The sequence below is a fragment of the Puntigrus tetrazona genome, chromosome 13 (assembly GCF_018831695.1).
Source record: "Puntigrus tetrazona isolate hp1 chromosome 13, ASM1883169v1, whole genome shotgun sequence".
In the NCBI taxonomy this organism is placed as follows: domain Eukaryota; kingdom Metazoa; phylum Chordata; class Actinopteri; order Cypriniformes; family Cyprinidae; genus Puntigrus; species Puntigrus tetrazona.
In genome coordinates this window covers 19482216-19509715 of record NC_056711.1, presented here as the reverse complement: position 1 = coordinate 19509715, position 27500 = coordinate 19482216, and the positions used below count along the sequence as shown (strand labels likewise).

General features: G+C 36.9%; 2 protein-coding genes across 3 annotated transcripts in view; one reads left to right on the top strand and one right to left on the bottom strand.

Moving 5' to 3' along the window:
* Nucleotides 1–3854, top strand: part of fbxo11a (F-box protein 11a) — a 26142-nt gene extending 22288 nt beyond the window's left edge. Inside the window, exons 16-22 of one of the 2 annotated variants that reach the window (XM_043254965.1) lie at nucleotides 378–454; nucleotides 535–678; nucleotides 752–862; nucleotides 1915–2022; nucleotides 2108–2216; nucleotides 2299–2397; nucleotides 3382–3854. In XM_043254965.1, coding sequence (XP_043110900.1) covers nucleotides 378–454; nucleotides 535–678; nucleotides 752–862; nucleotides 1915–2022; nucleotides 2108–2216; nucleotides 2299–2397; nucleotides 3382–3511 — 778 coding nt within the window. In that variant the 3' untranslated portion in view covers nucleotides 3512–3854. The remainder of the gene's footprint in view (nucleotides 1–377; nucleotides 455–534; nucleotides 679–751; nucleotides 863–1914; nucleotides 2023–2107; nucleotides 2217–2298; nucleotides 2398–3381) is intronic. The other variant, XM_043254966.1, reaches the window with a different exon arrangement.
* Nucleotides 3855–4286: 432 nt separating this feature from the next.
* Nucleotides 4287–14787, bottom strand: msh6 (mutS homolog 6 (E. coli)). The gene is given in 11 exon segments (XM_043254964.1): nucleotides 4287–4699; nucleotides 5850–6049; nucleotides 6768–6922; nucleotides 7009–7098; nucleotides 7177–7294; nucleotides 8383–8522; nucleotides 8525–8671; nucleotides 9387–11940; nucleotides 12594–12769; nucleotides 12882–13090; nucleotides 14254–14787. Coding segments are annotated over 11 exon segments (4338 nt in total). The 5' UTR covers nucleotides 14721–14787; the 3' UTR covers nucleotides 4287–4617.
* Between the last annotated feature and the right edge of the window lie 12713 nt (nucleotides 14788–27500).

The window sequence follows — 27500 nt, the reverse complement described above, 5'->3', positions numbered from 1 at the left end:
TGTGTGTGTGTGTGTGTGTGTATATATATATATATATATGTTAAATTTAATGAATGAGTTTGTCAAGTTAAATAATTGTGATTTTTTTCTACTATATATATATATATATATATATATATATATATATATATATATATATATATATTATATTTTTATTATTATTATATATTTTTAATTTTATTATTAGTTCTAAAATAGTTTCTTTTTATCTATATAGTATTTCTTAATTTATTATTATATCTCACAATATTATTGTTTTTTAAAATGAGTTTTTAATGTCTATTTCATCATAATCAGCAGACTTTGTGAAGTTATGACATGGCTTCAAAAACCCCAAACTGTCCTAAAACTGTATTTGTTTGTATTTCTTCTTCTAGAACCGGCAGCAATCCTAAAATTAGGCGGAATAAGATCTGGGGTGGACAGAACGGGGGAATTCTTGTTTACAATTCAGGTAATATTTCCCGCTTGCCTTTCGACGTCTCGCTCCGTGTTTTGATCAGACGAGTAAGCGTCCCCCGCGTCTCCCCTCAGGTTTAGGCTTCATCGAAGACAACGAGATCTTCGACAACGCCATGGCTGGGGTCTGGATCAAGACCGACAGCAACCCCACGCTCCGCAGGAACAAGATCCACGACGGCCGGGACGGAGGAATCTGCATCTTCAACGGAGGACGAGGTGATGCTCCTCAGCTGGCGCCGTCTCCGCTCGGAGCGCTTCAGCTTCATGATGGGGTGTTTTTGTGCCGTAGGGCTGCTGGAGGAGAACGACATCTTCAGGAACGCTCAGGCTGGAGTCCTCATCAGTACTAACAGTCACCCTGTGCTGCGCAAGAACAGGATATTCGACGGGTTTGCTGCCGGTGCGTAGTTTCCTCTCAGTGATCTCAGAGAGGTTGCATCTACTCCGACTCGCTGTTACAGGCACTTTATAGTCTTGATTTTATTTAATATTTTTTGGTGTCTTGCATGTTTTTTTTTTTGGAAAAGTGGACCTGTATTTATGTTAGTTTTAGTTTTTGACATGCTATCTTTAGATTATTACTTTAGATTAAACCCTTTCATTATGGACTGTGTGTATTTTTGAGCAGATTTGTGTTTCGTTACATTGATATTTATTAAAATACATTTTATTTATTATGTGTATATATATATATATATATATATATATATATATATATATATATATATGTGCATACATACAGTTTATATTTAAGAAAAATTGTGTATGCATGTACAATATTTATCTATAAATTAATAATACAATTATATGAATATTAATGTGTACATTGGAAACGTTTGTTATAAATGTACACACAGTATATATTCTAATTATAATATACAGAACACGCACATTCATACACACACAAACCTGCGCTGTATATAAGTGCTGTCAAACAATTTGTCGCGATTAATTGCATCTAAAATAAACGTTAATTTAAGAGTTATTATATCAGTTATATAGATTCACATACAGCATATTTTTGAAATATTTACATGCGCATATGCATTTTCTTTCCTAGTATCACTTACTGTGATGTGTGTGTGTGTATATGTATATATATATATATATATATATATATATATATATATATATATATATATATAATTTTCATATTCTGTCATTTTCTGTATGTGTATATATATATATATATATATATATATATATATATATATACATACATATAATATACACATATGTATATATATATATATATACATATATATGTGTGTGTGTGTATATATATATATATATATACACATACACACATATACACACACACAGTGTATATATACTGTGTGTGTGTGTATATATATATATGTGTGTCTATATATATATTTATATTTATTTATTTAAATTAAAAGACAATTTCTCTCACAGAAAATTCTACAAATGTATAAAACTGTGTTGCAGGTATTGAGATCACGAATCACGCGACGGCGACACTAGAAGGCAATCAGATTTTCAACAACCGCTTCGGTGGACTGTTTCTGGCGTCTGGCGTCAACGTCACGATGAAAGGTAAAGTGGAAAACATCCTCATTCGGCTCGCTCCGTGATCCGGTGGACTTAAAACGGAGCGCTCTTCTCCTTTTAATCTTCACAGACAACAAAATCATGAACAATCAGGATGCCATAGAGAAAGCGGTGAGCAGAGGTCAGTGCCTGTACAAGATTTCCAGTTACACCAGCTATCCAATGCACGATTTTTACAGGTAACGCTCCTCCTGAGAACACCTCTGTCATCTCGGTAAGACGGCAAGCGGCCGCTGTCTCACGCTCTGTTTCTCTGTGCAGGTGTCACACCTGTAACACCACAGACCGCAACGCCATCTGCGTGAACTGCATCAAGAAGTGTCATCAAGGGCACGACGTAGAGTTTATTAGACACGATAGGTCAGTCGTTCCCTATGAGTGTGCTTTGCATGTGCTTACTGAAACGAGAAGCGTTTAGTGATCCTCCAGATCTAGCTCTAACCCTAATCAAACACACCTGAGTCTTCAGGATCAAAATCACAGCTAGGTGAGTTTTATCAGGGTTGGAGCTGAACTCTGCAGTGCATTGGGTAAGATTTGAGGAGCCCTGATTTAGCCTACTTTTAAAACTTTTTTTAATGCATGTTTTTTCATAAATGTGGGATGTAAATGACATTTATTATATACAATAAGTACATAGTAAGTGCTTTAAGAAATGCGTGTAACTCAGTTTAACTAATGCCGACTTAAAATAGAAATAAAATATAATAATAATAATAAAATACTACTGCGTTTATAGATACAGCTTGAAAGGAAAAATTCCATGCAAATGTCAAAATGTTATTAGAATTCATAAGCTAACAAACGCGTTACGAACTTTAAGAGAAAAAATATAATTTTTTTTTTAAAGGAATAAGACATTTGCAAGCAAAGTGATTTTATTTATTTGAACGGTATCAGAACTTCCAAGTAAAATTGTTGCAAAATCATATTTAATAAATAATAATAAAAAATATATTTATTTGTATACACCATGATAACATATGTATATGCAGATTTATTCTTAACTTAAATATTTATTTCATCATTTGTCTAGACACTCGTTAGATTTGAATACTGTATTATAAATACGAGAATTTAGAGGAATGTTTAAATGTCATAAATATAATATTGTGTGTGTGTGTGTGTGTATGTATATATATATATATATATATATATATATATATATATATATATATATATATATATATATATATATATATATATATATTTTTATAATTTTTTTTTAATTAAAACACAGAAAATCGTCTCTCCCTGTATATAACTAGAGTTCCAAAAAAGTATTTCCGAAACATTTTCTGATGCTTTAATGTTGAGTGTGTGACTGGATGTTTGCGTCCTCAGGTTTTTCTGTGACTGCGGAGCAGGGACTCTGTCGAACCCGTGCACGCTCGCCGGAGAGCCCACGCACGACACAGACACGCTGTACGATTCGGCGCCCCCTATAGAGTCCAACACACTGCAGCACAACTGAAGCTCAGATGAGATCACACGCTAGAAATAATTCAATTTTACTCCAACAGACTCTCGGAGAGAGAAAGCGTCGCGCGAACGCTGAAAGGAAACATTTCTATTTAACAGACGTTCTGCTGTGGACTCGGCGAGGACTCAGGATGACGAGAGAAACGGACCCAGAGCGTTTAGGCTCCATGCTTCCCGTGCAGCCGTTACCGCGCTCTTGTATATGTACGGAAAAAAAAGACCCAGCACTTCAGTTTTGCTTTCATTTCCTTTTGTTTTTGTTTTTTTAAAGATGTTGAGTTCTCGAGGTTTGATTTTAATGCTTTCTCATGTAGTTTTGTATTTTCAAGCAAAAATCTTAAATGTACTTGAATGTCTTTTTATTTTATTATAAGTATATTAATTTCGGGGTTGTTTATACCTTAGATTGCTGTATTCGTTCTCATGTCGCAGGATGTATGTTCTTTCTGTGAAAGAGATTTGAGGAGAAGAGGAAAAAAAAAAAAAGGAAGACGAGAGAAGAAAGAGAAACACTAAGTATTCTCCAGCAATGTCGAGCGTGAAAGTGATGTGTTTTCACGAGGCTGGTGCTAACGATTCGACCCATATGCATCATTTAAGTGATTAGCCCCGCCCCTTGTCCCACTGGCCCCGCCCCTCACCCTGATTGGCCGACGGCTGGATTTAAGAGCGAAAGCATTCTCGCGCCGTGAGCCCAGGTGACATTGCTGGAGATTTTAAAGAGAGGCTTCGTGCTGATTTGAAGCTCTGATGAATATCTGTACAGCTTTTTTTTTTTTTTTTTTTTTTTTTGTGCTTTATTTTTTTTTCCCCCCTCCATCCAACTGTATTTGGTGACTGTGGGTTCTCATACGGCCTGAATTGTATGCATGTTCCATGACATCTAGACTTAATATATTGTGAAGTACTCAATAACCATTATGTAGCTGTTAGTAATTAATCAAAAGTTTAATTTCCTAGTCAAAGAGGAACGTGTTACATTTTTAAAAATAAACTTTATTAGATCATTTCAGTAGTGAGTGCTTGCTTTGTCTATCTACGTGATGGCTGAATAACTCGTATTGAATATTGAACAGAAGAAATTGATGATGACGTCCATCACAGGCCGCTGATCTTCTGAAGCAAAGTCGTGAGCTGCTCGCGGTCAGCGCTGGGGTTTTCAGCAAACGAGCACAGCTTCCTGGAGAACATGGGAAAGAAATTAGTAGAGGATCTGAACTTGACTTACAGACAAACATTCTCACTTTTAACAGGTCTGGGAATGCATTTCTGTTCGCTGAGTTTTTTTTCCATCAAAACTTTTCTTTTTAATTGGTACGGTTGTGATTCATCACATCCAAAATAAAGGTTTAAATTGAACACACACACACCTATACACACGCATTGTATAAACGTAAATTTTAAATAATTTTTTTAAATAATATTTTAGGTGTGTTATATAACTGTATAAACGTATATATATATATTTATATATATATATTTAGGTAATATATATATATTATAATTTTATTTAAAACAAACTTAAGTGAGCAAACAGTCAGCTTTATCCGTAACGTTTCAAACAGAGCTAAGATAAAGCCTGACGCTCACCTGTACTCCTTTATTTTTAATAATCTGAATAGGCTGCTAGATGTGTTTTTATATCACGTCTCCCTCCACAAAACCATTAAGCGGTTTCCCAACTAGTTTGTTAAAAAGATTCGGATTAATTCACTCATACATTAAGTGATCATTTCTAATGATTACATATTTGTCTTATGTTTTTGAGCGAGTCATTGAATCACTGAATCATTTTAGACGATTCATTGAATCACCGAATCATTTAGACGATTCATTGAATCACTGAATCATTTAGACGATTCATTGAATCACCGAATCATTTAGATGATTCATTGAATCACTGAATCATTTTAGACGGGACAGAATTAAACTAGTTTGAATCGTGACAACCCTAAGTGGAAGGAGATAGTGATATATATATATATATATATATATATATATATATATATATATATATATATATATATATATATAAATAAAAGTCTAGTATTCAGATTATTAAAAATATAAATTGTGTGTACAGGCAAGCGGATGAAACCAGAATGCGACATGCTGTATTTAGAAGTTTTCATCACAGAAACACTGACACTCATATTCTGCTCTGTAAAGGGGTATGTGCTTTATGGATAAGGGGTTTATTAAACTTGGTCTTCCGAGCCGTTTTAAGCCAAGTTAATTAGTTTTAAAATGTGACATTTTGGTGTGAAAAGTATGTCGCGATGCAAAAAATCTGAGTGGTGTAATCAGCGCACAGTCGTAAGGACACTCACTTGAATATCCGGAGAGATCCGGTGCTCCTCTCGAACTCGCGGGCCTTCTTATGACCGCACTGGATCACTTCCTCCGGGATGTTCGCCAGGCGAGCCGCGTTGAAGCCGTAACTCTTGGGACACGCGCCGCCGATGAACTTGTAGAGGAAGGTGATGGTCTCCTGACTGGGGTCCTCGCACTCGTTCTCCACCATACAGGCCTGACAGAAAACATCGCTCAGTCAGTGAGACCAGATAAACATTACAGATATAATGTATGAAAGATAGCGGTCTTGAATAATCATGTCAGAAACTGAAAACTGGATAATGTTAGCAAACAACTGAATTTTGAATTTTTATTTTATTTTTAGTTAACATTTTAAATGCGTCTAGGTTTGTGACAGTTTTTTTTAATTACTTTTAAATCAGCTTTTTAAATATTTTCTGTCTTTGCCTTAATTTTAATTCATATTTTAGTAATTTTGTTGTTTTTATTACCATTTTAAAAGGAGCTAATTAATATTTTCTGTCTTAGATTAACTACAATTTTTATTAAATCAATTTCTTACAGACTTTCTACGTTCAGGCTGTACTTTCAAGGTAAAGTTTTTTTTTTTTTTTTAACTTTAACATTTATTTGTAGACTTTCCAAGTTCCAATGTGCGTTAGTTTAGTATTATTCATACAATATTAATTTTTATTCATATTTTATTCTTTTTTGTTTCTTCATTCATGCACGCATATTTTTCTGCATTCAGATTTTTTTGGTTTGAAAGCAGAGGCTTCTTTATTTTGACATATAAACACGTTTGTATATGTATAGCAGCATATTGTGAAAGCCGTCAAATTCGGTTGAAAATGATCAAAAAAATGCTTGCAACTTTTTTTTAAAACCCACAGTGGTATTTTCAGTATGAAGGTGAAGACGGGGAAACCGACCATGTGTCCGAGCCTGACGGCGGGGTCCTGGACGTGGTCCTCCACCAGTGAGTGGTAATGAGTGGAGAACAGGGTCCGGCAGCGGATCTTCTCCGACAGCTCGTTCACCACCGCGCTCGCGATAGCCGTGCCGTCGTACGTGGCCGTGCCTCTGCCTGCGGTTCAAGCGGTGCAAAAAGTTAGGACTTACTTTCGCTTTTCATTACAGCGCGGTTTAATGAGAGACGAGCAGCTAAGTGACCCAGTTCATCCAGCAGGACGAGGGAGTGGTTGGTGGCGTGCAGCAGGATACTGGCCGTCTCGCTCAGCTCCACGAAGAACGTGCTTTCACCTAGAAAACCAGACACGGCCTATGAACGTCAAGCTCACGCGTGAGGGCTGAACGGATAAGAAACAAGAGGTAATGTACCTGACATGATACGATCAGAGGCGCCGAGACGAGTGAAGACTCGGTCCACAGGAGTGAGGGACAGACTCTCGGCAGGTACATAACAGCCCAGCTGAGCCAAAATCACCACCAGACCACACTGAAGAACACAAAGAGCAAAATCTGATCAAATTACGTGCACGGCGCTGTCATTTTAACAGGGCATTAACATTTTCGATTATCGATACTCCTGCAGTCAGAGCATTTTTAATTAATTTCAATTCCATTCAACTGATATGAGGTTAATAAATGTGTGTAGTTCTGCAAAATTTCCCAACCCTTTTGAACCAAAAAAAATGTCTACATAAAGTACAATACAATATATATATTATATACTATTTTTAAATATATTAATTTGTTATTTGGTTTTGTTTATTGACAATGTTCGGCCTGAACAACTAAACAGGCTAAAAAAATGATATGGAAACCTGAAATTTCAGTTCAAATCCTTTTTCTTTAATTAAATAAAATTAATAAAAATAAAATTAATTAATAAAATTAATTTCTTTAATTAATAATAAAAAAACATTAAATAATAATAAAAATAAGATCCATGATTGTTAGATTTAATTAATATTCTTATTTTTTATGTTCACCAAATTATGTTAATTTACATACCTGAACAAGAGAGAAAACATGATGCAGAAACCTGCATTTCCATATATAGGAGCTCAAACCACATCCTCCTTCCTGCCTGAACAGCTGCTCAACACATTATAGTGTGAAATTTGCCTAAACGTTTCTCAGCTACATTCAAAGTCACATTAAATGATGGGGGCCGTACGCGTAACATTATCTGGTCTGATAATAATTTGATTACTAAATGCAAACCTAACGGAAATTTGATCGATTCAGTACAATTATTTGGGTGCGGCTGAAATTATTTTACACAAGACATGGGAAAGGAGCAAATAAGTATTGAATTTCTGTAGCTGAATCCAAAAAAAAAAAAAAAAAAAAAAAAAAAAAAAGTATACTTTGAATGCAATGCAATACATTTTGGATTAAAAGGGTTTATGTAAAATGTATTCAGGAAAAGAAAAGCATGTGTATTACATTCGGTATTGCTAATAAATGCATTCGATTATAATTTAAAGACATTAATTCAGTTTTATACCCCCAGAACAATGCTTACTTTACAACATAAAACAATTATTGTGTGTGGTTTTTTTAATTAGCAACACTCACCTGTCTCATTAGGGTGGACTTGCCTCCCATGTTCGGTCCGGTGACCAAAACACATGGGGCAAGTGCTTTACCACCATCATCATCATCATCTTCGCTACCGGAGCAGCCGATGAAGATGTCATTGGGGATGAAGTCATCCCGAAGAAGGTCTTGGTGACACAAGGGTGACGGGACCCTCGGAGATCCAGGAAAGGACGTGACTGAGACCCGTCCCCCGGGAGAACAATCTCTGGTCTCGCCATGGGCCCGTCGCCGCTCTGACTGTACCGGGACATGCTCAGCAGCACATCTGCAGAGGTAAGGAGAACAAGAACATTTCATTTCAACTCATCTTTTTCATTAAATATAACATTTGCTATTATCCTAACCTCAAATTCTGGAGAAAGCTAAATTTTTTATGTTAAACTTAAGTTCCCGGTAGTTAAGGTTATATACACACCCTGACTCAAATGTTTAGAATTTGAATGAACTGGTGTAATTGTTTATTATTTAGCATTATTTCAATGCCAAATACTGAAACGTGCCATTAAAACTTTCGAATTCATACATGCACAGTCTTGAACAATATGCTTAAAGCAACAATCTGCAAGGTCATGTTACACACCTCAACATTTGTCGATAGCGATTTACACAAACACTGTATCCTTGAATGTAAACATATGAATGTAAAAAATGCAAAGTTGCAGGGCATTGTTGTGAAAAAACTTTAACTCTCCTGTTAATGTCCAGGATCCTGCAAAAGTCTTCAATGCAAAACTTTCAAAGACGTTTGTGCATGTAAATGCATTGATAACTACCTCAAATCAACACTTTTGCCAATTATTTATAAAGAACTACAGTCTAAACTACAGTCCAAGTTGAAAACCTGCTTATTTTCAGATTGGAGTTGAAAAATTTGGCATTATTGTATGGTATACGTTATATATGACGGAAGTAGTACATTTTGATGAAAAGGAAACAATTCATTCTCTTTTTCTCATATCAACATAGTTAATTTTTCTTACCAAGCACTGCCATGCATTCAACCGCTGTCTGCCAGTCTTTGCAATTCTTGTCGAAATTATAGAAGAGTCTTCTCATGCAGTCCTTCAGCGCTGCGTCTCGTTTGTCTTCCCAGCTCTGTAGCTCTGAAAACAGCCGTTCAATCTCCTTAGTCGAGTACCGTTTCCAGCCTTTTTTAGTGGACCTCACCTCATACTCCTCCGGCAAGCTTCTATCGGAAAGGCTGTCTGGAACTTCGAGCTGGTAGCGGTTCCTTCCCGTTCCCCAATAAGACAGATTCTTACAGCCCAGTCTCTTCTTCTGTCGGTCCAGGTATTCCTGCAGGCCTTTCTCAGAGTCTTTTATCCCATTTAAAGCTTGGTCATACTCTGGATCGAAGCCGACCTTTGGCGTGATGACGCCTGTGGTGCGAGCTTTCTGATGGTCGAAAGCCGTATCCCAACGTTTGAGCTCAGGAGAAAGGTCTGGGAAAAGCCCATCTTCGTTTTCAGTCTTGACGAGCATCACGTGACGCAGCAGTTTAGATTTGAAGCCTTCTGCGACAGGCTCCATGACCGACACGATTTCTCTCATAACTTTAAAGCCCTCAAGGGCTGCGAGGAAGTCGGCGATCTTGCGTTTGCTGTAGACGACTTCTTCGTAGAGAATGGCTCTGGAGTCTGGATGGTCCTGCCCTTTCAAAGGAGTGCCCATGCTGTGGATCTTGCTAAGCAGTCTTTCCAGATCCGGAAGCTTCTTTAGCAGGTCTGTGACTTCGGTTGCTTGGGACGGCGCGCCCATCAGGTCCTCCACGGCATCCAAGCGATCCCCGATGGAGGACGAATTGCAAAGAGGGGCGCAGAGCCATTGCTTTAGCAAGCGTTTACCGAAGGGGGTGCAACACGTGTCCAGTCGCTCAAGTAGGGTTCCCTCAGGACCTCCAGTTGAGCTGTTCTGAAGGATCTCAAGGTTAGCTAGCGTCACTCCATCCAAAACCATTCGTTGACGAGTCTGGGCGAAAAAACTTGACGCTCCTCCAGCTTGCTCCATCTCCACGTCGACAGGAACATACTCCTCGAAGTTGCCCATTGAAAAAAGCTCCTTATCCACTAGACATTTCTTCAAGTAGAACATGCATCCACCAAGTGCGGAAAGAGCAAGTTCGTAGCCCGCTTTTGGAGTGAGACTTAAAGCATCGCATTCGGACGTCATTGCTTTGAGAGTCAAAGGCAACACCGATGCCTTTTCATTGTCTGCGTTGCTTTCGCTGAAGTAGTCTTCCTCTGCAAAGACCTTGAGGGTCTTCTGCGCATCCCAAAACTGCGAACCAGCATTGAGGCCTTCTTGTAAAGTTGAAGACAAGATGGCTTTAAAGATTTTCAGCGTCTCAGCTGACGGGTTGCCCTTCTCGTAAAGCACCTGAGCTGGAGAATAATGCGCAACAAGAGTACGCAAACGGGAACAATGGCGGTCATCCTGGAATTGGCCGATATGAAAGCGGCCCACCGAGGTGTCAATGAAACACACCCCGTAGATGTGTCCATGTCCCGCACTGTCCTCCTCGCTCTTCTCTTTAATGCTCAACAGATACTTGCTCTGAGTTTCAGAAGGGGCACCGTCGAGCACGCTGTATGTCTGAGTCCCTCGCGTAATGATCCGGCAAACCTCGCGCTTGACGACGCGGTCGAATTTAGTCGGACGCGCTAACGTCTTACAACGCGCTTCCATCATTTCAGGGGTCTCGGTCTGTTCCACACGAGCCACTTTGTAGCCCTTTTGCACAAGCACGTCTGAGAAGCGTCCGAAACCGATTTCGGGGAAGCCGGAATGGGCCCAAGAACCCTTCATGAAGGTGAGGCCGAGTTCGTTGACGCCAATCACAGCATCCATGTGGTAGAGCTCGTAGAACTTACCGACTTTGTAGAACAGGACGGTGTCAAACATCTCAGACTTCAGCTGCCACCAACGGCGCATTCCAGGCGTCGTCCTGTTAAGGAAATCATCGGGAACGTATAGAGTCGTGGGGTCGTAGTTTTCGTCAGACTGACGTTTGCGCTGTGCATCCTTTCTCTTGCCGTCTTGCAGCCACTCGAGCTTCTCGTGGTCCCACACAGTTGGTCCTCCATCCGTCCCGTTTGCGCTGCTGCTCTGACTTTCGAAGTTGTCCGGTGCGGAGAAAGCAGAAAGTCGAGATTTGGTGTCCGACGCCACTGATGAAAGAGCTGCAGGTGCTCGTTTCGGGGTGTCTGGTTTGCTCTTTGGCTTAGCAGGCTTTTCTAGAGGACGTTTGCGCTTCACCTGTTTCACAGGGCTGTCTGGTTCCGACCCAGGCTCGCTTTCTTCTTCCTCAGCACCGCTACTCACTCCCTCCTCGTCATCCTCGTCACTGCTTCCTCCTGCCTGATCAGGATTAAACTCTTCGCCGGAGTCATTGCTGTCAGACGCCACCACGATTCGGCGCCGCTTCGGTTTTTGACCTTTTTCAGCCGCGGCACGAGATGAACGTCGACTGGGCTTCGCCTTTTCTTTAACCTCCTCCTCGGACATTTCTGCATCCGACAAAGTTGATTTATCAACCTACAATAAAATATTACACAATGAAATTAAAAATAATGCAAACGCAACAAAAGTAATTAAGTTACAAAATGGGAGACAACAATACAAAGCTGATGCAATGTTCAATCTAATGACAAAATGATTAAAAAGACCACATAATTAATGCACAAAGCATGTACAACAGAACTACTTTCTTTGATAGAGCTGACAGGCAACTGCTAAGACATGATCAACATGTCAATATTTTCTCTTGAAATTCCTATACAGGATTTAAATATTATTTTTGTTTGTTTTTTTTAGCCTAATTCATCCCTTCTAAAAGCTACTTTAACTTACCATCATGCTGTTGCAAACCTATATGACTTGCTTTTTTCCCACATTCTGTGAAAAACAGAGCCGTTTTCAATAAATAACTACTTTAATTTCGCTCTGTTCCTCGTGCAAAAATTATTGCATGACTTCAGAACTGTTGAATATAGTACCCAAGTCATATAAACTGCTTTCAATGGTGCTCTTCCGTGTTGTTTTTGGCTGTAGACACTATGCATTGGTGACACTAAGCAGTAGGTCAAACAAATTTAGAAAGACTAAGGCAAGTTACTGAATTAAAATTTTTGGTTCAATGATCCACTTCAAACTAAATGTTAATTTTATTTACTCTAGTGTTTGCTCACCTCCATATCCTCCTCATCCTCCTCTTCGTCACCTGAAGGATCCGCGCACACGGACATCTTCAGTCTCTGCTCAGGGCTGTCCTTCATCGCAACATCTGCCAGCTCCATCGCTTTACGGATCACAGGCTTACCGCTGAAGAACATGCCACCTGATCTGGCATCTGCACTATCAGAGCCTTGAAGGAACAAGCAGGTAAGGTCAGAATAAAATATTTTTTCAGATTTGAATAACTTGAAAAGGAAGCTGATAAAACATGGATGTTCTCTTGGAAATGAAGACCTGCTCACCTTGATACTCTCTTATGTATTTGGTGTTAACCCAGCCTCGGGTTGGTGGTTCGTCAAAGAAGTGAACGTGGAGTCTCTGGTCCCGACCACGGCCTCTCATCTGCTGTCCTGTGAGAGGCTGAGGAACAACCATACAGGGCCACCAGGGATGTCCTTCCATCTTGGCCCAAACCAGAGTGCCAGCACTAAATATGGATGACGGTTCTCTGCTGGAGACAAACAATGGTCTTCGTGAGACGTTCATTCAAATAAAGCAAGAGTAAAAACAAATATCCACCTAAAATGAGATACAACAAAAATGTATCTAGTCAAAAAATGTCAAACTATAATCAATTAAGTACAAAAATCATTTATATTAAGTTTAGTCTGCTCTGTTAAAATCAACTGATTTGTCAATTAGTATAACATCATTGCACTTTTTTTTTATATTAATACATTTTAATCAGTCATACACCCGATAGAGCTAAAATTAAATAGTCACATTTAAAGAACACAGAACAAACCATATATAAGCTTAATATAACAAGAACTTGATACTACATACTAAATAAATACAAAATAATTTCAATAATTCATAACAATAAGCAAACAACATGCTTTCAGGGTTCTTACACTCGTCTTGGCCTCATGTTTATATTCTTCTACCGTATATATTAAAAATATACGTTAAAACCAGCGGTGGGTTTTAACGTATATTTTTAAATATGGTTACTATGGATATTTTTGTCCTATTGGTAAAAAGGTGTTAGTAAATATTTCTTAGAATAATAATTAATATCACACAAGTAATTAATTATTATTATGTAATTAATTATTATTTTAGAGCAAAGACCACCGTAGTAGCGAATTTTAACGGAACTTATTGGTTGCTATGGAGAATCTTTGTAACCGACGCTCCTATTGGTCAAGACTGGCTAGAAAAAAAAATAAAGAATCGCTGGGAAACCTGATCCACAGTCTCCCGCCAAACACTCAGAAGCAGCACGTGGAGTCAAATATTACACATAATGCTCTGGTGAGTTTTCTCAATGACACCCGAGACGGTGCCAATGATCTAAAAAAGTGAAATATTTCAACCACTACTTGCACAACGTAAAAGGCGGTACGTTTGTCATGACTCGAGGGTGCAAAATATGGTTTTCCAATAACGGTTTTCCTAAAAGCCCATGTAATTTACTTCTCCGTTAGTTATTAAATAACGCATACATTATATTCTAGGGAAATGCACTGCCATAAAATCAGTAAGATCATGACAATAGTGCTGTACACTAAGGTAACGTTAGTTTAAAAAGCACCATTTTTAAACTCAATTTTAGCGTCGTTATGGTATTGACGCTGTGTCACCATGGTAACAAGTACAAAATCGTTGCACCTCTCTTTTGCATTGACCGCTTTCTCTCCGAATAGTTTCGCGTGTCCGGCTTTAGCTTGAGCTTTGACGGGTTTTGATGGCGTTTTCTTGCCGTTGACTTTGGCTTCTTCTTTGGGTGAGGTGTTGGATCTGCTCGCCGCATCCGCCTCCGCTGGAGACGGGTTGGATTTGGCCTTCGCCGCGAGGGGAGGCGACTTGGTGAAGAAGTTAAAAAGAGAACTTTGCTTCGCCATGTCTCCCGAAGGATGCTGCGCGGTGTAACGTTTAATCACTCGAGAAAGCGATTTGCACGTCGCATCCCAGCAGACATAGAACCGCGGAGCTAAGAGTTCGCGGGAAAACGCTGCTGGCGCGCGGAAAGGGAAGAGGAGGACCGTTTGACGCCACGACACTGCGGACCAATAGGAAGTTCTGTGTATCCTTTTACAACTACCCACGTGGCCGACACGATCCGCTTTTATTTTCATTTAGGATTCATAGAGGGAAAATAATTCGTTAGGACGTGCGCGAGCGCCGCTTTTCTATTGTTTTTCTACGTAAACGCGCTAGACGGACGTCACGTAAGCCGAAGCTCGCGTCACGTAAACCGAAGTTACGCATGCGTTCTGTGAGAAATGCAAAAAAAAAAAATGCAAAAAGACCCAAAATAATCGCCATAGCTAGCCACTATTCAAAAACAAATGGGATTTATTGATTTATCGGACATGTTTACACCGGAGTAAAATTCATTCCGCTGTATAGTAAACCCCCTCCTTTTTAAAAAGCGCTGAGAAAAGTAACAGTTAGAATGACCGGATGGACCAATCACGGACGCTTGTTGTGATCAAATCACTAAACGCGACGCTCGAGTGTAATGTAATGTCAAATTGTGAAAAATGTATGACTTATGAACTTATGACTGTTACTTATATAATTATTGAGATCCTCTGTTTGACACGAGGGGTCTCTGAGGTGTAAAAGTGTGTAAGAATATATTTGATTTAGTGCATGAGAGAAGGCGGCACGTTTGTTTGACTAGATTTGATTTCTTCTGCGTCAACAGGGTGCAGTGTCGGCCTATTTTAAAACAAACGCACACAACCTCAGCAAATGTCCAGATACAGTACGTGTGATGTACAGTGGGCCCTTAGACCGCATTGAAAATCGCTATTTAAACGGAACTGAACATTTTAGGATACGGAAACATTAAAAAATAAAGTTTGAAATATTAGTGTATCATGTAGAGTGCAGTTTTAATATTTTACATTAATTATAATTTTTATTTATTTTTTTGGTAGTCTTTTTTTCATTTTATTATGTTTTTTTTATATATATATTAAATAGTTTTAATTTGTTAAATTATTAAAATGACATAATATGAATGTTTTTAGGATATGATTATAAATACTTTTTTTTTTTTTTTTTTTAAGAAAATCCAGTAACTAGCTTTGGTTAGATTTTTCTTTTTGCATATATTTTTTTACATTTACTTTTTTTATATGCTTTCAAATAACTTAAACGACCCGACGTAAGAGATGAGATTTAACATTTTACAATTTTTTTTTTTCTGCAGCATTTCGATCTAAATGAAGTGAATTAATGATGAGATCATGTGATCTCCTTTTTCTTTAAACTGTCACGCGGGTAAAAATATATGACTGGATTTCAGTTTGTGCATGCAGTGCGGAAACACTGAGGTTATAAAACGAAGGAGTGACTGTTAATGCGAGGATCCTTTCTGTGGGAGGAAGAGGAGCGAGCTTCTTCACCAAGTCAATGTTTGGTAACACTGATTATTAAATCTGACAGCCTGAAGTATAATAGCATGACTCGGTAGCAAGCTGCACTTTAAAGTGAGCGCTTTCTCAGCTACACGCTCTGGTTTGTTTGGTCAGGATCATTTCCAGTCGCCGTTGACTCTCTCATTAAGTCGTCTCCGTGCTTATGACTCCTCGTTCTCGCTATACTTAGAGTCTTAGGTGTTTATTTGTCACGATACGCGTCTAATAGAAAACACTTTTTGCCTTTATTTAACCTTGACGCTTTCCTACAAGCACAAACATACATGGCTCCATTTGGCAAATTAGTAATCGATCCGGTTATGTGATTAGTGCATGTGGGGAAAGCGCAAACAAATACAAATACAGTCCACAGAACTCTTCGGGATGTGAATACGAACGCTGCACATAACCTTTACAACAGGTAAAAATAACACTATCTGAATCGCAGCCTTTTTGCATCGTATGTTTCTGCTTAGATGTTAAAGATTGCATTTATTATTGATATAAACCTTTGGTGATTTAATGATTAAAAGCGGTGTTAGAAGACTTTTTTTTTTATTTGCTGCACAGCGTCCAAGACAAAATGCTGCATGGTCTGTCGTGCGTGGTTTTAATATAGTATATTTACTACGACGTAACTGAGAAATCGATTTGACGTAATGACTTCATGTCGTGCTTAAATCAGAATTATGCTTTAAAAAAAAAAAATTAATGAGATGACAGCAATTTGTTGAGATTTTTGGATGTTATTTGTTGAGATTTTTGGATATTAAGAGTGGAATATGATTTTTGTTGTAACTGTTGTTGTTTTTAAGATCGTTGTTTGTTGCGTTTGATTTGAAAAATTATGAATGTGCGACGTGTGCGTCGTTTTCAGTATCGCTGCCATAAAATTGAAGCTATTGAGAGGAAAAAAAATATATATATAAATATATATATTTTTAAATATATATATATATATATATATATATATATATATATATATATATATATATATATATATATATATATATATATATATATATATATATATATATTAGCAATAAAAACTGGATATACTGGAAAAATTGGATTAAAAAAAAAAAAAAATGTCGGAATAAAAAGAAGTGACAAAGTAAGTTTAATTAAAATGAAATGAAAATAAAGTTTGATACTATTTCAAAATAATTTAATATTATAATAATATTCTTTTAAAAATTAATTACAATAGCAAATGGCAAGATTACTAAAATGTGAACATTAAAAACGGACGTTTATAGGAATAAAATCAAATAATAATAAATGCTATAGTGTTCATATGTTATATTAAAACAACAGTGTGTTTTTCAGCTCAGCGTAATGTCATTATATTGTGTTTTTGTTAGTTCATCATTATACCTTGCTGTTCAGCGTCTGTTATCATGTGTCTTTTTTTGTTTTTGTGTCCTGCCAGCAGTAATAATAACTCATTTTTACGAGGGAGTGTTTAATTTGACCTTGCTTCATAATACTCTTCCTTCTCAAATGGATTTGTTTGGCATCACTGAAGCCTAATTGCTGTTTGTTTAATAGGTTTCCCCGTAGCAGCGTCTGGCCGGGCTTGTGTGTGTGTGAGTGAGTGAGATTTCCCATCTTCCCGGAGATCGTTCTGGTTCTCGTCCTTTGGCACATGCTCCAGCCGGAACGACTTCTAGTGCGCCGATTGCAGGGAACGTAATTACGGAGCAAACTGTAGTTAAGTACTTAACTCTGGGGTTCAGTCGTGACTGAGTGTGGCTGTCATCTCGGTAACGTCTCAGTTTCTGGGTGAATTCGCCGCCTTTGTGTTTGTGACTCGGATCATAAATCACTGCTGTATATTTGGCGAAGTCATGGATTGTAGTGGATAATGGCTTTCTGGGATGTTTTGGTATAGTCTGGCACAAAGTGTCTTAAAAAAACCATTGAGATACTATTATTAGTATTAGTATACTGTTATTAATTAGTCCATTTTCATTTTACCTTATGTGAAAAGTTAGCTTTATTTTGTTTTTATACTTTTTTTATTATTTATTTATGTATTTATTTTCTTTTTAAGCTAATGATTTTTATACATTAAGGTACATTTTAATGAACATTTAGAAATTAAAAATTCTAATAATTTTTCTAAAGTTTTATTTAACTATATAATAACCTATACCATTCTATATTTCTGTGCTGTATTTCTTATTATATATTATTATTTTACATTTTTATTTTAGTACATCAAGTTAAACTATTAGTATAAAGATTTGTATTTTGTTTTTCACATATTTATTTTAAGTACTGACGTTTCCAAGCTTATATATATATATATGTAATTATATATATATATATATATATATATATATATATATATATATATATATATATATATATATATATATATATATATATATATATGTATGTGTGTGTATATATCTCAGTCTCATTTGTGCAAAAATATGCATGTATACATAAAAAGTAGTTTAAATATGAAATATATTAATAATATAAAAATGTGTTATATATTTCATATATTGAAATTCACATATTATGTAAAAATACTAATAGTTTAAATAAAATTATAAATTAATAATATTTAATTTGAAATAGAGCACAAAAATATATAATGATATAGTTATTATATAGTTAATTTTTCAATAGTTGTATTTATTAGAATTTGTTTTCTAATGTTCATTTAGTGTACCTTGATGTATAAAAATCATTAAAGCTAAAAAAAAAAAAAAAAAAAAAGTATAAAAACAAAAAATAGCAAACATTTTTTAGGTAAAATGAAAATGGACATAAAACTAACAATAGTATCTCAATGAAAAACTGTACATTCAAACCTTTTTAAAGACACTTTTTAAAGACATTTTAACTTTTGTTGTTTTTTGTTGTTGTTGTTGGAAATAACATGCTAAACATCTTTTAGAGATCGCATAAGAAACTTTGCAATTGTTCGAGTAGATGAGCGAAATCCTATGAAGGAGCTTATCTTGAAGCCTCCCTAATTAGTTCTAATGAAGTGTTCAGAGTTTCAGCAGCATCCAGAGTTAACTAAGACAGCTTGATCATCTCTGTCTGGAGTGTAAACATCTCCCGTGCCTCCTGCCTGCTGGGAAGAAATATCAAAGAAAGAAAGCACTGGCCGATAGAGAGCTAATATGAGCATTAATAGGAGATCTGAGAATAAGACGTCTCAGCAGAAAGGACATAATTAGGAGTCAGTACCTGAGGACGAGGCTCTTTTAACCTGCTTCAGCATCACGCCGGCCTTTTATATAGCAGGTTTGGCTCGTAGTTCACGGCTTTGCTTTTATGGGATATGCTTTATAGTTGATATTTAATAAGTGCTTTCATCTGAGGTGACTTGTAGTATGCTAATTTGAGGGACGGAGCTGAGGTTAAGTGCTTTGCTCAAGGGCACCGGCGGCCGTTATCTCCATTACTCCGGGTTCTAGGTCACCCCGGATGGTGATTAACATTGCAACCTTTTATGTTCACAAAAAATAAACTATGTTGTCTGCACACTGAATAATGATTTAGAAGGAAAAGATGCGTTGCTTTTTACATTTTGCTTTGTGAAAAAAGCCAGATCCACGTGAAAATGTTTCAGATCAGAAGTATTCCTTAATGCTTTCTTGTACTTTGCTTGTGTTGGACTTATCATTATAGCAATTTCTGTAGGGGGGAAAAATATTTGGAAGAAAAGTGGAGTTTGCATGTGATTTTTATTGATTTATTAAATTGCACATTTTTATATCAGCATTATTTTAGAGTCTATATGCCATTATAATTTTTATTGAATAATTTCATGATTTATTAACATTTTTACATTTTCATTTGGTCTAATTTTAATTCAATATATTCAGTATTTTATTTGATCGGCTTTTAATAATGTTTGTTGTAATTATTAAAGTAATTTTGTATTTTATTATATATATATATATATATATATATATATAAAATAAAATAATATATATATATATATATATATATATATATATATATATATATATATATATATATATATATATATATATATATATATATATATATATATAATTTTTTTTTTTACAGTTATTTAAGTGGCTGATTTATTAAATTATTAAATGGCTAAAAGTAAGTCAATTAAATTAATTAAATGACATTTTCAGGAAAAATAAAATAAAATAGATTTGTGTAAAATAGTTTGTGTTATAGTTAATTCTAATAACACTTGTGCAAAATCTGGTGAAGTAAAAACAGACAGATGCAAATAATATTTCAGCACATAGCTGAATGTACAAAAATGCAATATACAAAATACTTTTTTGCAAAAGCAGACAATTGCAATTTCTGTTATCGTCTTGTCGTATGTCATTAATTAAGCATGTAACGTGTGCACCACCACTTGCTTGCTTATTGCTTACTTTGCTCAAATCCTCCTTAAATATCAATCTGTCGGTTTTTATCATCCATCAGGTGAAAAATCTTTATGATTTCTTATTGAAAGAGCAGCACATCACGTGAGAATGCACTTTAAGCCAAAAAGTGACACGATTCACCTTTCAGATGCACTTAATCTGCTCCGCAAGATTCGTTCTAGTGTGCTTTTCTCCATCAACCTGTTCAATGCAGAAACACGCTCTAGGACCGGCATCACAACCACTTGATCTGGTAATGACTGCCTGTGGAGAGCTGGATTATATGGTTATCTCTGCGGTAAATCCCCGGGCTTAACAGCCTCCATCAAGAGTCAACGGATAATCAGCTGTTTCAGCGAAACCGCACTTCTGACTCCAGCCTGAATTACACGCTCTGTCACAAAAGTCATAAAGATGGCAGGCGGGGAGTAATACACCTCCCAATTAAGAGAAAGCATCGGCGGCGTAGTGTGCCGCCTGTACACTGTAAGAAGTTGAAACCCGGCTGGAACAGATGAAAATGAAAACGTGCCATGCATCACCTCGTCCAAGATGTAGAAGAGTTCGCTTCTTTAGAGAAATGTGGCATTGCATCGGTGTCTCTGCAGTGAATGGGTGCCGTCGGAGTGATCCGCTCCACTTCAGCCCGTCGGTGAACTCAAAAAGCGGCGTGTACGTGAGAAACAAATCCACCGTGGAGATGATTTTAACTTCCGGCTAAAATATGAATCCTCTGTAGATGATAAAGTCATTTAAATCAGGAGCGAAATGCGAAGAAATGGAGCACCATTTACAAGCTAAAACGGCTTGGGTTTTGATGAGGGCGACTTTAAGAAGTGTTGTTATGACATGCTGAGGTTAAAAGTGCCTTTAGTAATGCATTTGTTACTTTTGGCTTCACGAGACGTTAACCGCTGGACTGTCGTTCTGACGGCACCCATTCACTGCAAGGCATCCATCGCTGGTGATGCACTGAACTGGACTTTTCCGATTTTATTATTTATAAACATTAATTTGTGCGTGACTTTATGGCTTGTCCTCAAGGTTAGTGATTTGAGCAAACCTCTATTAAACCTCGGAACGTAACTCATCCTGCTACCACGGATGTGAATGGTTTCTTAAATCACACGGCGTTACTTTAATAAGAAATCGGACATGGGCTTCCTGTCTGCAGAGCGATAGGTTATACAATCCATAAACTAGCTTTACATTAAAGGAGAAGAGTTCCCATGACGCAACCTGAGGTTAAATGCTTTATTCAAGGACGCCGAAAGAGGCTGCCAGTACTTTATTCATTTCATGAGGTTGGAACCTGTGAACGTCTCACTAAAAACACTTAATCAATAGCACGTTTGTAATGCTTTTTCACTGAATGTGTTTAGACGATATGAGGGTTTGTGCGTTACGTGTTTTGCCTGAACATTTGGGAAGTGCATCGGTTTGGGTATCCGTCGGCTTCTCCACTTAGTTCGGCGAACATGTGAAATAAAACGAATTCAAAGCCCTTTTAAAGCCACCGGAGACGTTTTGCCTGGAGACCCGCTAGCTTTGGTCATAAATAGTCTGAATAAACATCTCATCTGGGTCGTATGTAGCCGCATGCGTCACATTTTCTGAAGATGATATGTCTGATTCTCCAGAATATTCCTGTACGTGATTATTCCCAAAAAGATACGCTCGTTTTGTTTTCTGTACTGAGGGTGCCTGCTCATAATTTAATTTTAATAACATTGTTTGCATTATGTTAATATGTGCAAACAATACAAGCCTAGTGCAATACTATACAAAACTAGATTTTTATATATATATAAAAAAAATAAATCAATTGTAGATTATGAATTTTGGAATATGTGCCATAATTGTAACCTTTTATAGCAATTTTTCGTTTTATTTTTTGGTGCATATGTCTCGTAACCTCGTAATTCCTTTCTTAGATGCACGGATACAAACATTTTCTGTTGGAGTGGATGTTAATGGCTTAAAAAAATAACAGGAGAATCGATTTGGGAAAAGTGGATTTAAAACCACGTGTGAAAGTGTCAAAAAATGTATGCTTTTGAGTAAAGGTGCACAAATAAAATGCATAAATAGTTGTTATATATTATCTACAAAAATATATATATTATTAGCCTATGTACAAACGTTACTATGGGGATTTCATATGTTATTAATTAACCCACAGAATGTATGTATAGTTTATGAAATATTATATATCACAACATATATATTCAATCTCTTATTTTCATATATTCGATTTTCTTATTAAAGAAAATCATTTAGTTGTGTTTTCAAACCTGTATGAAAGGAAGATATTTTGAAGAAAGTTTGCAAGCAGGCTGTTTTGGGTCACCATTGACTTCCATAGTAGTCTTCCCACTATGGAAGTCAATGGTGACCCAAACTTTCTTCAAAATATCTTCCTTTGTGATGATGACAGAATAACATTTTTTGGGTGAACTGCAAAATCTGAGCGACCCCCGCTGTGTTTTTGTGATCGTGATTTTTCGTGCATCATCTAGTAAAGCAGCGGCGGACCTTTCACCAGTCGATTAAAGGAACCAATCCTGTCTCGCGTGTCCCGTTTGATCCACAGTTTGTGTGTTCGTCAGATCGCTAAGTTAAAGTCTGAGCGGCAGCTGTAGCCGTGCCTCGTCCTCCACAGGAGAGACTCGGAGAAACGGAGCGAGAGCTCCAGCCGGGCTGCGCAGCTTTGATGATGTCTCTGTGCTCGGAGATGTAGAGCTGCTTCGAGTCGCTGAATCATCTTTATGTTCCTCGGAGGCTGATGCGGCTCCGGCGCCGCGGGATGCGGCAGCGAGGTTATTACAGTTTGATTTATTCCGAGGATTGAGATGCTCTGCGCGTACAGCAGCCCAAATGTGCCACCGGAAGCATCTAATTAGAGACGGAAAGTTTGCGTTGATGGCCGGTGTGACGCGAGATGATGACCGGATGCTCATTAGAGCAACGTTTGCCCGCAGGTTTCGCGTTGAAGTCACTTAACTTTCTTGAATGGACAGATGCAGCATTAATTACATGCTTTTAGAAAGCTTAGAGGTGTCTAAAACAATTACTAAATAGTTATTTTACTATTGAGGAGTTTACTCAAAGCCTTTATGATAATGCATCAGTTATGCTTGGTAATGCACATTATAATGGTCTGTTTAATCTCTTTGATGTGGGGGATGATTGTGGAAAACTCATCAATAAATATCTATATATATATATCGAGAGAGAGAGAGAGAGAGAGAGAGAGAGAGAGAGAGAGAGAGAGAGAGAGAGAGAGAGAGAGAGAGAGAGAGAGAGAGAGAGAGAGAGAGATTTATTCATTTATTTATTTTTATTTTCATATAATGCATTCATAATGTATGATATAATGCATTTCTTTCATAAATAATTACAAATATATATATGTATATATATATGTGTATATATATATATATATATATATATATATATATATATATATATGTGTTATTGTTATATGTTATATTTTATATGAAAGCTTTAAACTCTTAAATGATCACTAACGTGTTTATATATATTTAACTGTATAATCCAAATGTTCATTTCCTGAATGCTTTAGGAAGGTAAATAAGGTCTTTTTGATTAGATTTCATGTAGATTTTGCAGGAATATTCCAGTTTGAGCACTGGTTGGCGACATCATGCTTATCAACAATTTTTAAAAACACAAAATAAATAAACGAGCGCACAATTGTCTTGGAAATATTAATGAAAATTTTAATGAAGTGTTTAGACAATCGATAACTAATGAATTTACAAATAAATATTATATATATATATATATATATATATATATATATATATATATATATATATATATATATATAAATTGACTAAATTACAAACTATTTAACAAAAATAATAAATAGTAATAAATATAATAGTAAATATTTAACTAAAATAAAAATGTATTAATTTTAATAAACGGCTCAAATTAAGTAAATTAAGTCAGATTTAAATGTCGTAATATGAAGCTTGTAGTTTACTGAAAGCACTGACGTTAATTGTTCTGTTGAAACTTGTTAATTTTAAATTTTTACAGTTGTGATAGGGTTTACTATAATAGCAACAAAGTTAGCAAGGATTTTTTTTCAGTCAAGTTAACGCTCGATCCGTTGAAACGGATCACTAAGCTTAAATGTTAATTTACACTAGTTTTCTGTTTTCTGTATCTTTAAAAAATAAACATGTTCACGTATGTATTTGTTCTTCACACCGCATCATATATCTCTACTCTCATCCTGAAATTCAGTCGAGCGTTTGAGTTTATGGTCTCCTGTAAATGGTACGGTAACCGATGCGGTAGAATTTCTTGGCCGTTCTGAGCAGATGCCACCTCAAGTGTGTTGAGATTTATCAGCGTCTCTGGGTGAGCGACGACGACGTGTAATGCATCTAGTCAGCGGGAGGTGTGTCTCTTCCACTGATACCAGCAGAGATCCAAAGATCTGCACAATGTGGAGGGAAATGGGGCTTTCTCCTTGTTATAGGGTTAGTGATTGATGTTCTCCGTTCCCTGTTATCATGCACTGCCAACGTCAGCATTGTCATCCCGTACAGATGCATTATTCATGGACTTCTTCTTCTTCCTAAACAGTCACGCGTGGGCGTAAATACGGATGACTCACTGTTTAGGTTTATATACATTACTGCTCAAAATGTCTTTTATGTTGACGGCTGCGTTGAACAAAAATGCAGTAAAAATGGTCAAATATTTTTACAATGTAAAATAACCGTTTTCAATTTGAATATATTGTAAAATTTAATTTATTCCTGTAATTAAAGCTGAATTTTAAGCATCATTGCAGTCTGTTACGCTACTCGAGAAGCACTTCACGTGCATAATATATAACGGTAAGTGCTTAATCATTTTTTCAGAATTCCTTGACCTCGTAAGAACAGCTTTTAATCTAAACTGTTTTGTGCGTCTATGCCGACTGAGAAAAAGTATTTTTTTTTTTAAAGAGAAAGTTGATCGGTCGTGTATGTTTCTTAATTGATTGGCGCGCGCTCTCTCATCTCGTAACCTCACATTTACCCTGCAATGTTTTTATCCTCTGAGATCGTGTCTTGTTCTGTTCCAACACATCCTGTTCCTATGTGTAGAAGATCAGTGAGACTCTGCCGAGACTGTTCAAAGGGAAGACTTAACTTTGAAATGCACTTTACGATTTTGTATTCAAGAGGGCAGCTGCCGAAACGTTCCTCTTCTTTGAGGAATCGGACCGAGACGAGCGCCGCCGCGTTTTCTAGGAACACAAGCTGTCTCAGCAAACACTGACTTCTGGTGTGGGAAATCTTCATTGGTGGGTTAATTAGCGGGGTTCGGGGGAAGCACTATTGCAATGTTAAAGGGGTCATATGATATGCTATCTTATAGGTGATTATTTGGTTTAACAGAATATGTTAAAATGCTTCAAAAACACATTATTGTAGCTCCTCTATGCCCCGCCTATGCTGCGTCTGTTTTCAAACTGCGTCTGTTTTCAGAAGGGATAATAAAGTAATGCATTGTATGACCCCTTTAGGTGAGGTTTTTTTAATCAGAACAGATTTGGAGAAATGCATCGCACCGCTCGCTTACCAATGAACCCTCTGCAGTGAATGGGTGCCGTCGGAATGAAAGTTAAAAACATCACCGTAATCCACACCGCTCCGGTCCAATCAGTGAACATCTTACGAAGGGTGCATGTTTCTAAGCGACCAATCATTTTAACCGTTGCTTCCAGCTAAAATATGACACCATAATATTGCATTTCTTCAGGTTTAAAAATTTGTTTCGTTTGAATCTGGAGAGAAATATGCACAGACCTGAATATCCGAACACGCAACTGCAATGATTCCTCAAATCTGTGTGTCTTGTTGAACAGAGGTGTGCTATTACTTGAACATTTAACAACCTGCTAAAAAAACACCTTAGCAACACCTTGGCAACCCCAAACAACACTAACATTAAAATGGTCCGATTAACAGGACAGAACCAATCAGATGTCTTCGAAATAATTGTCTAGCACACTACTAATAGCATTTCTGTTATATTTCATTATATCAATCATTTCAATCAATCAGTCATTTTTATTTATATAGCGCTTTTAACAACACGGGTTGCATCAAAGCACTGAACAGTATAAAGTAAGAAGAAGACAATGACAGGGATGTATTATGACGAGATTGAACAATTTGTTATTAAATGCAGAGACGGTCTCTTTAATCAACTGGACGATAATCGCTTATAAATGTAATTGTTGCCTTTGTGTAGGAGTTGGCTGTTAAAAATCGGACACATTCAGCCTGCCTTCGTAAGCAGGGCTTTCTGATTAATCTGGTGGTATTTCAATTAAGGTTGTCCATGGATGGCGTTTGTAAGACGGAGGTATTAAATTGTGCGGCTTGTGTCATGCGTTATCGACTCGGAGCACGTTCGCATTGATCCACCTTTAGATCAATGCATTTCATTAAACGTGTCGGTGACACTAGTGGGGCGATCGCTCTGACAAGCTAAACGTCTGAAAACAGAATCGGCAACTTTTTTTTTTTTTTAAGCTCTTAAATGAATAGTTGACCAGAAAATGAAAACGTCGCCCCGGGCCATCCAAGATGTCGACGTGTTTCTTCATCAAATTGGGAGCAGTTTGGCTTTGCGTGATACGGTCAGCAATGGATGCAGTGAATGGGTGCCGTCGGAATGAGAGTCGAAGCAGCTGATTAAAAACATCCGCGCCACTCCGGTCCATCGGTTAACATCTTGAGGAGCTAAAAGCTGCATGTTTGTAAGACTTCAAAAGTGCTTTTAAGTCCTCATATCCATAACATTGCTTTTTTTCATTGAAAAGGTAATCTAGTCTGAATCAGGAGAGAAATCAGCACAGATAACACTGTGTTTACAAGCCAAAACAGCTCTAAACAAATATGTATGTGGCGAGAGGAGACTGGTTTTTATTATGGATTATGCACTCATATTTTGGCCGGAAGCGACAGTTTAAAGATTAAATCTTGATGGATTCGTTTTTTTTACAAACGAACAGCTTTTCAGCTTCTCAACGTTCTGACGGCACCCATTCACCCCAGAGACA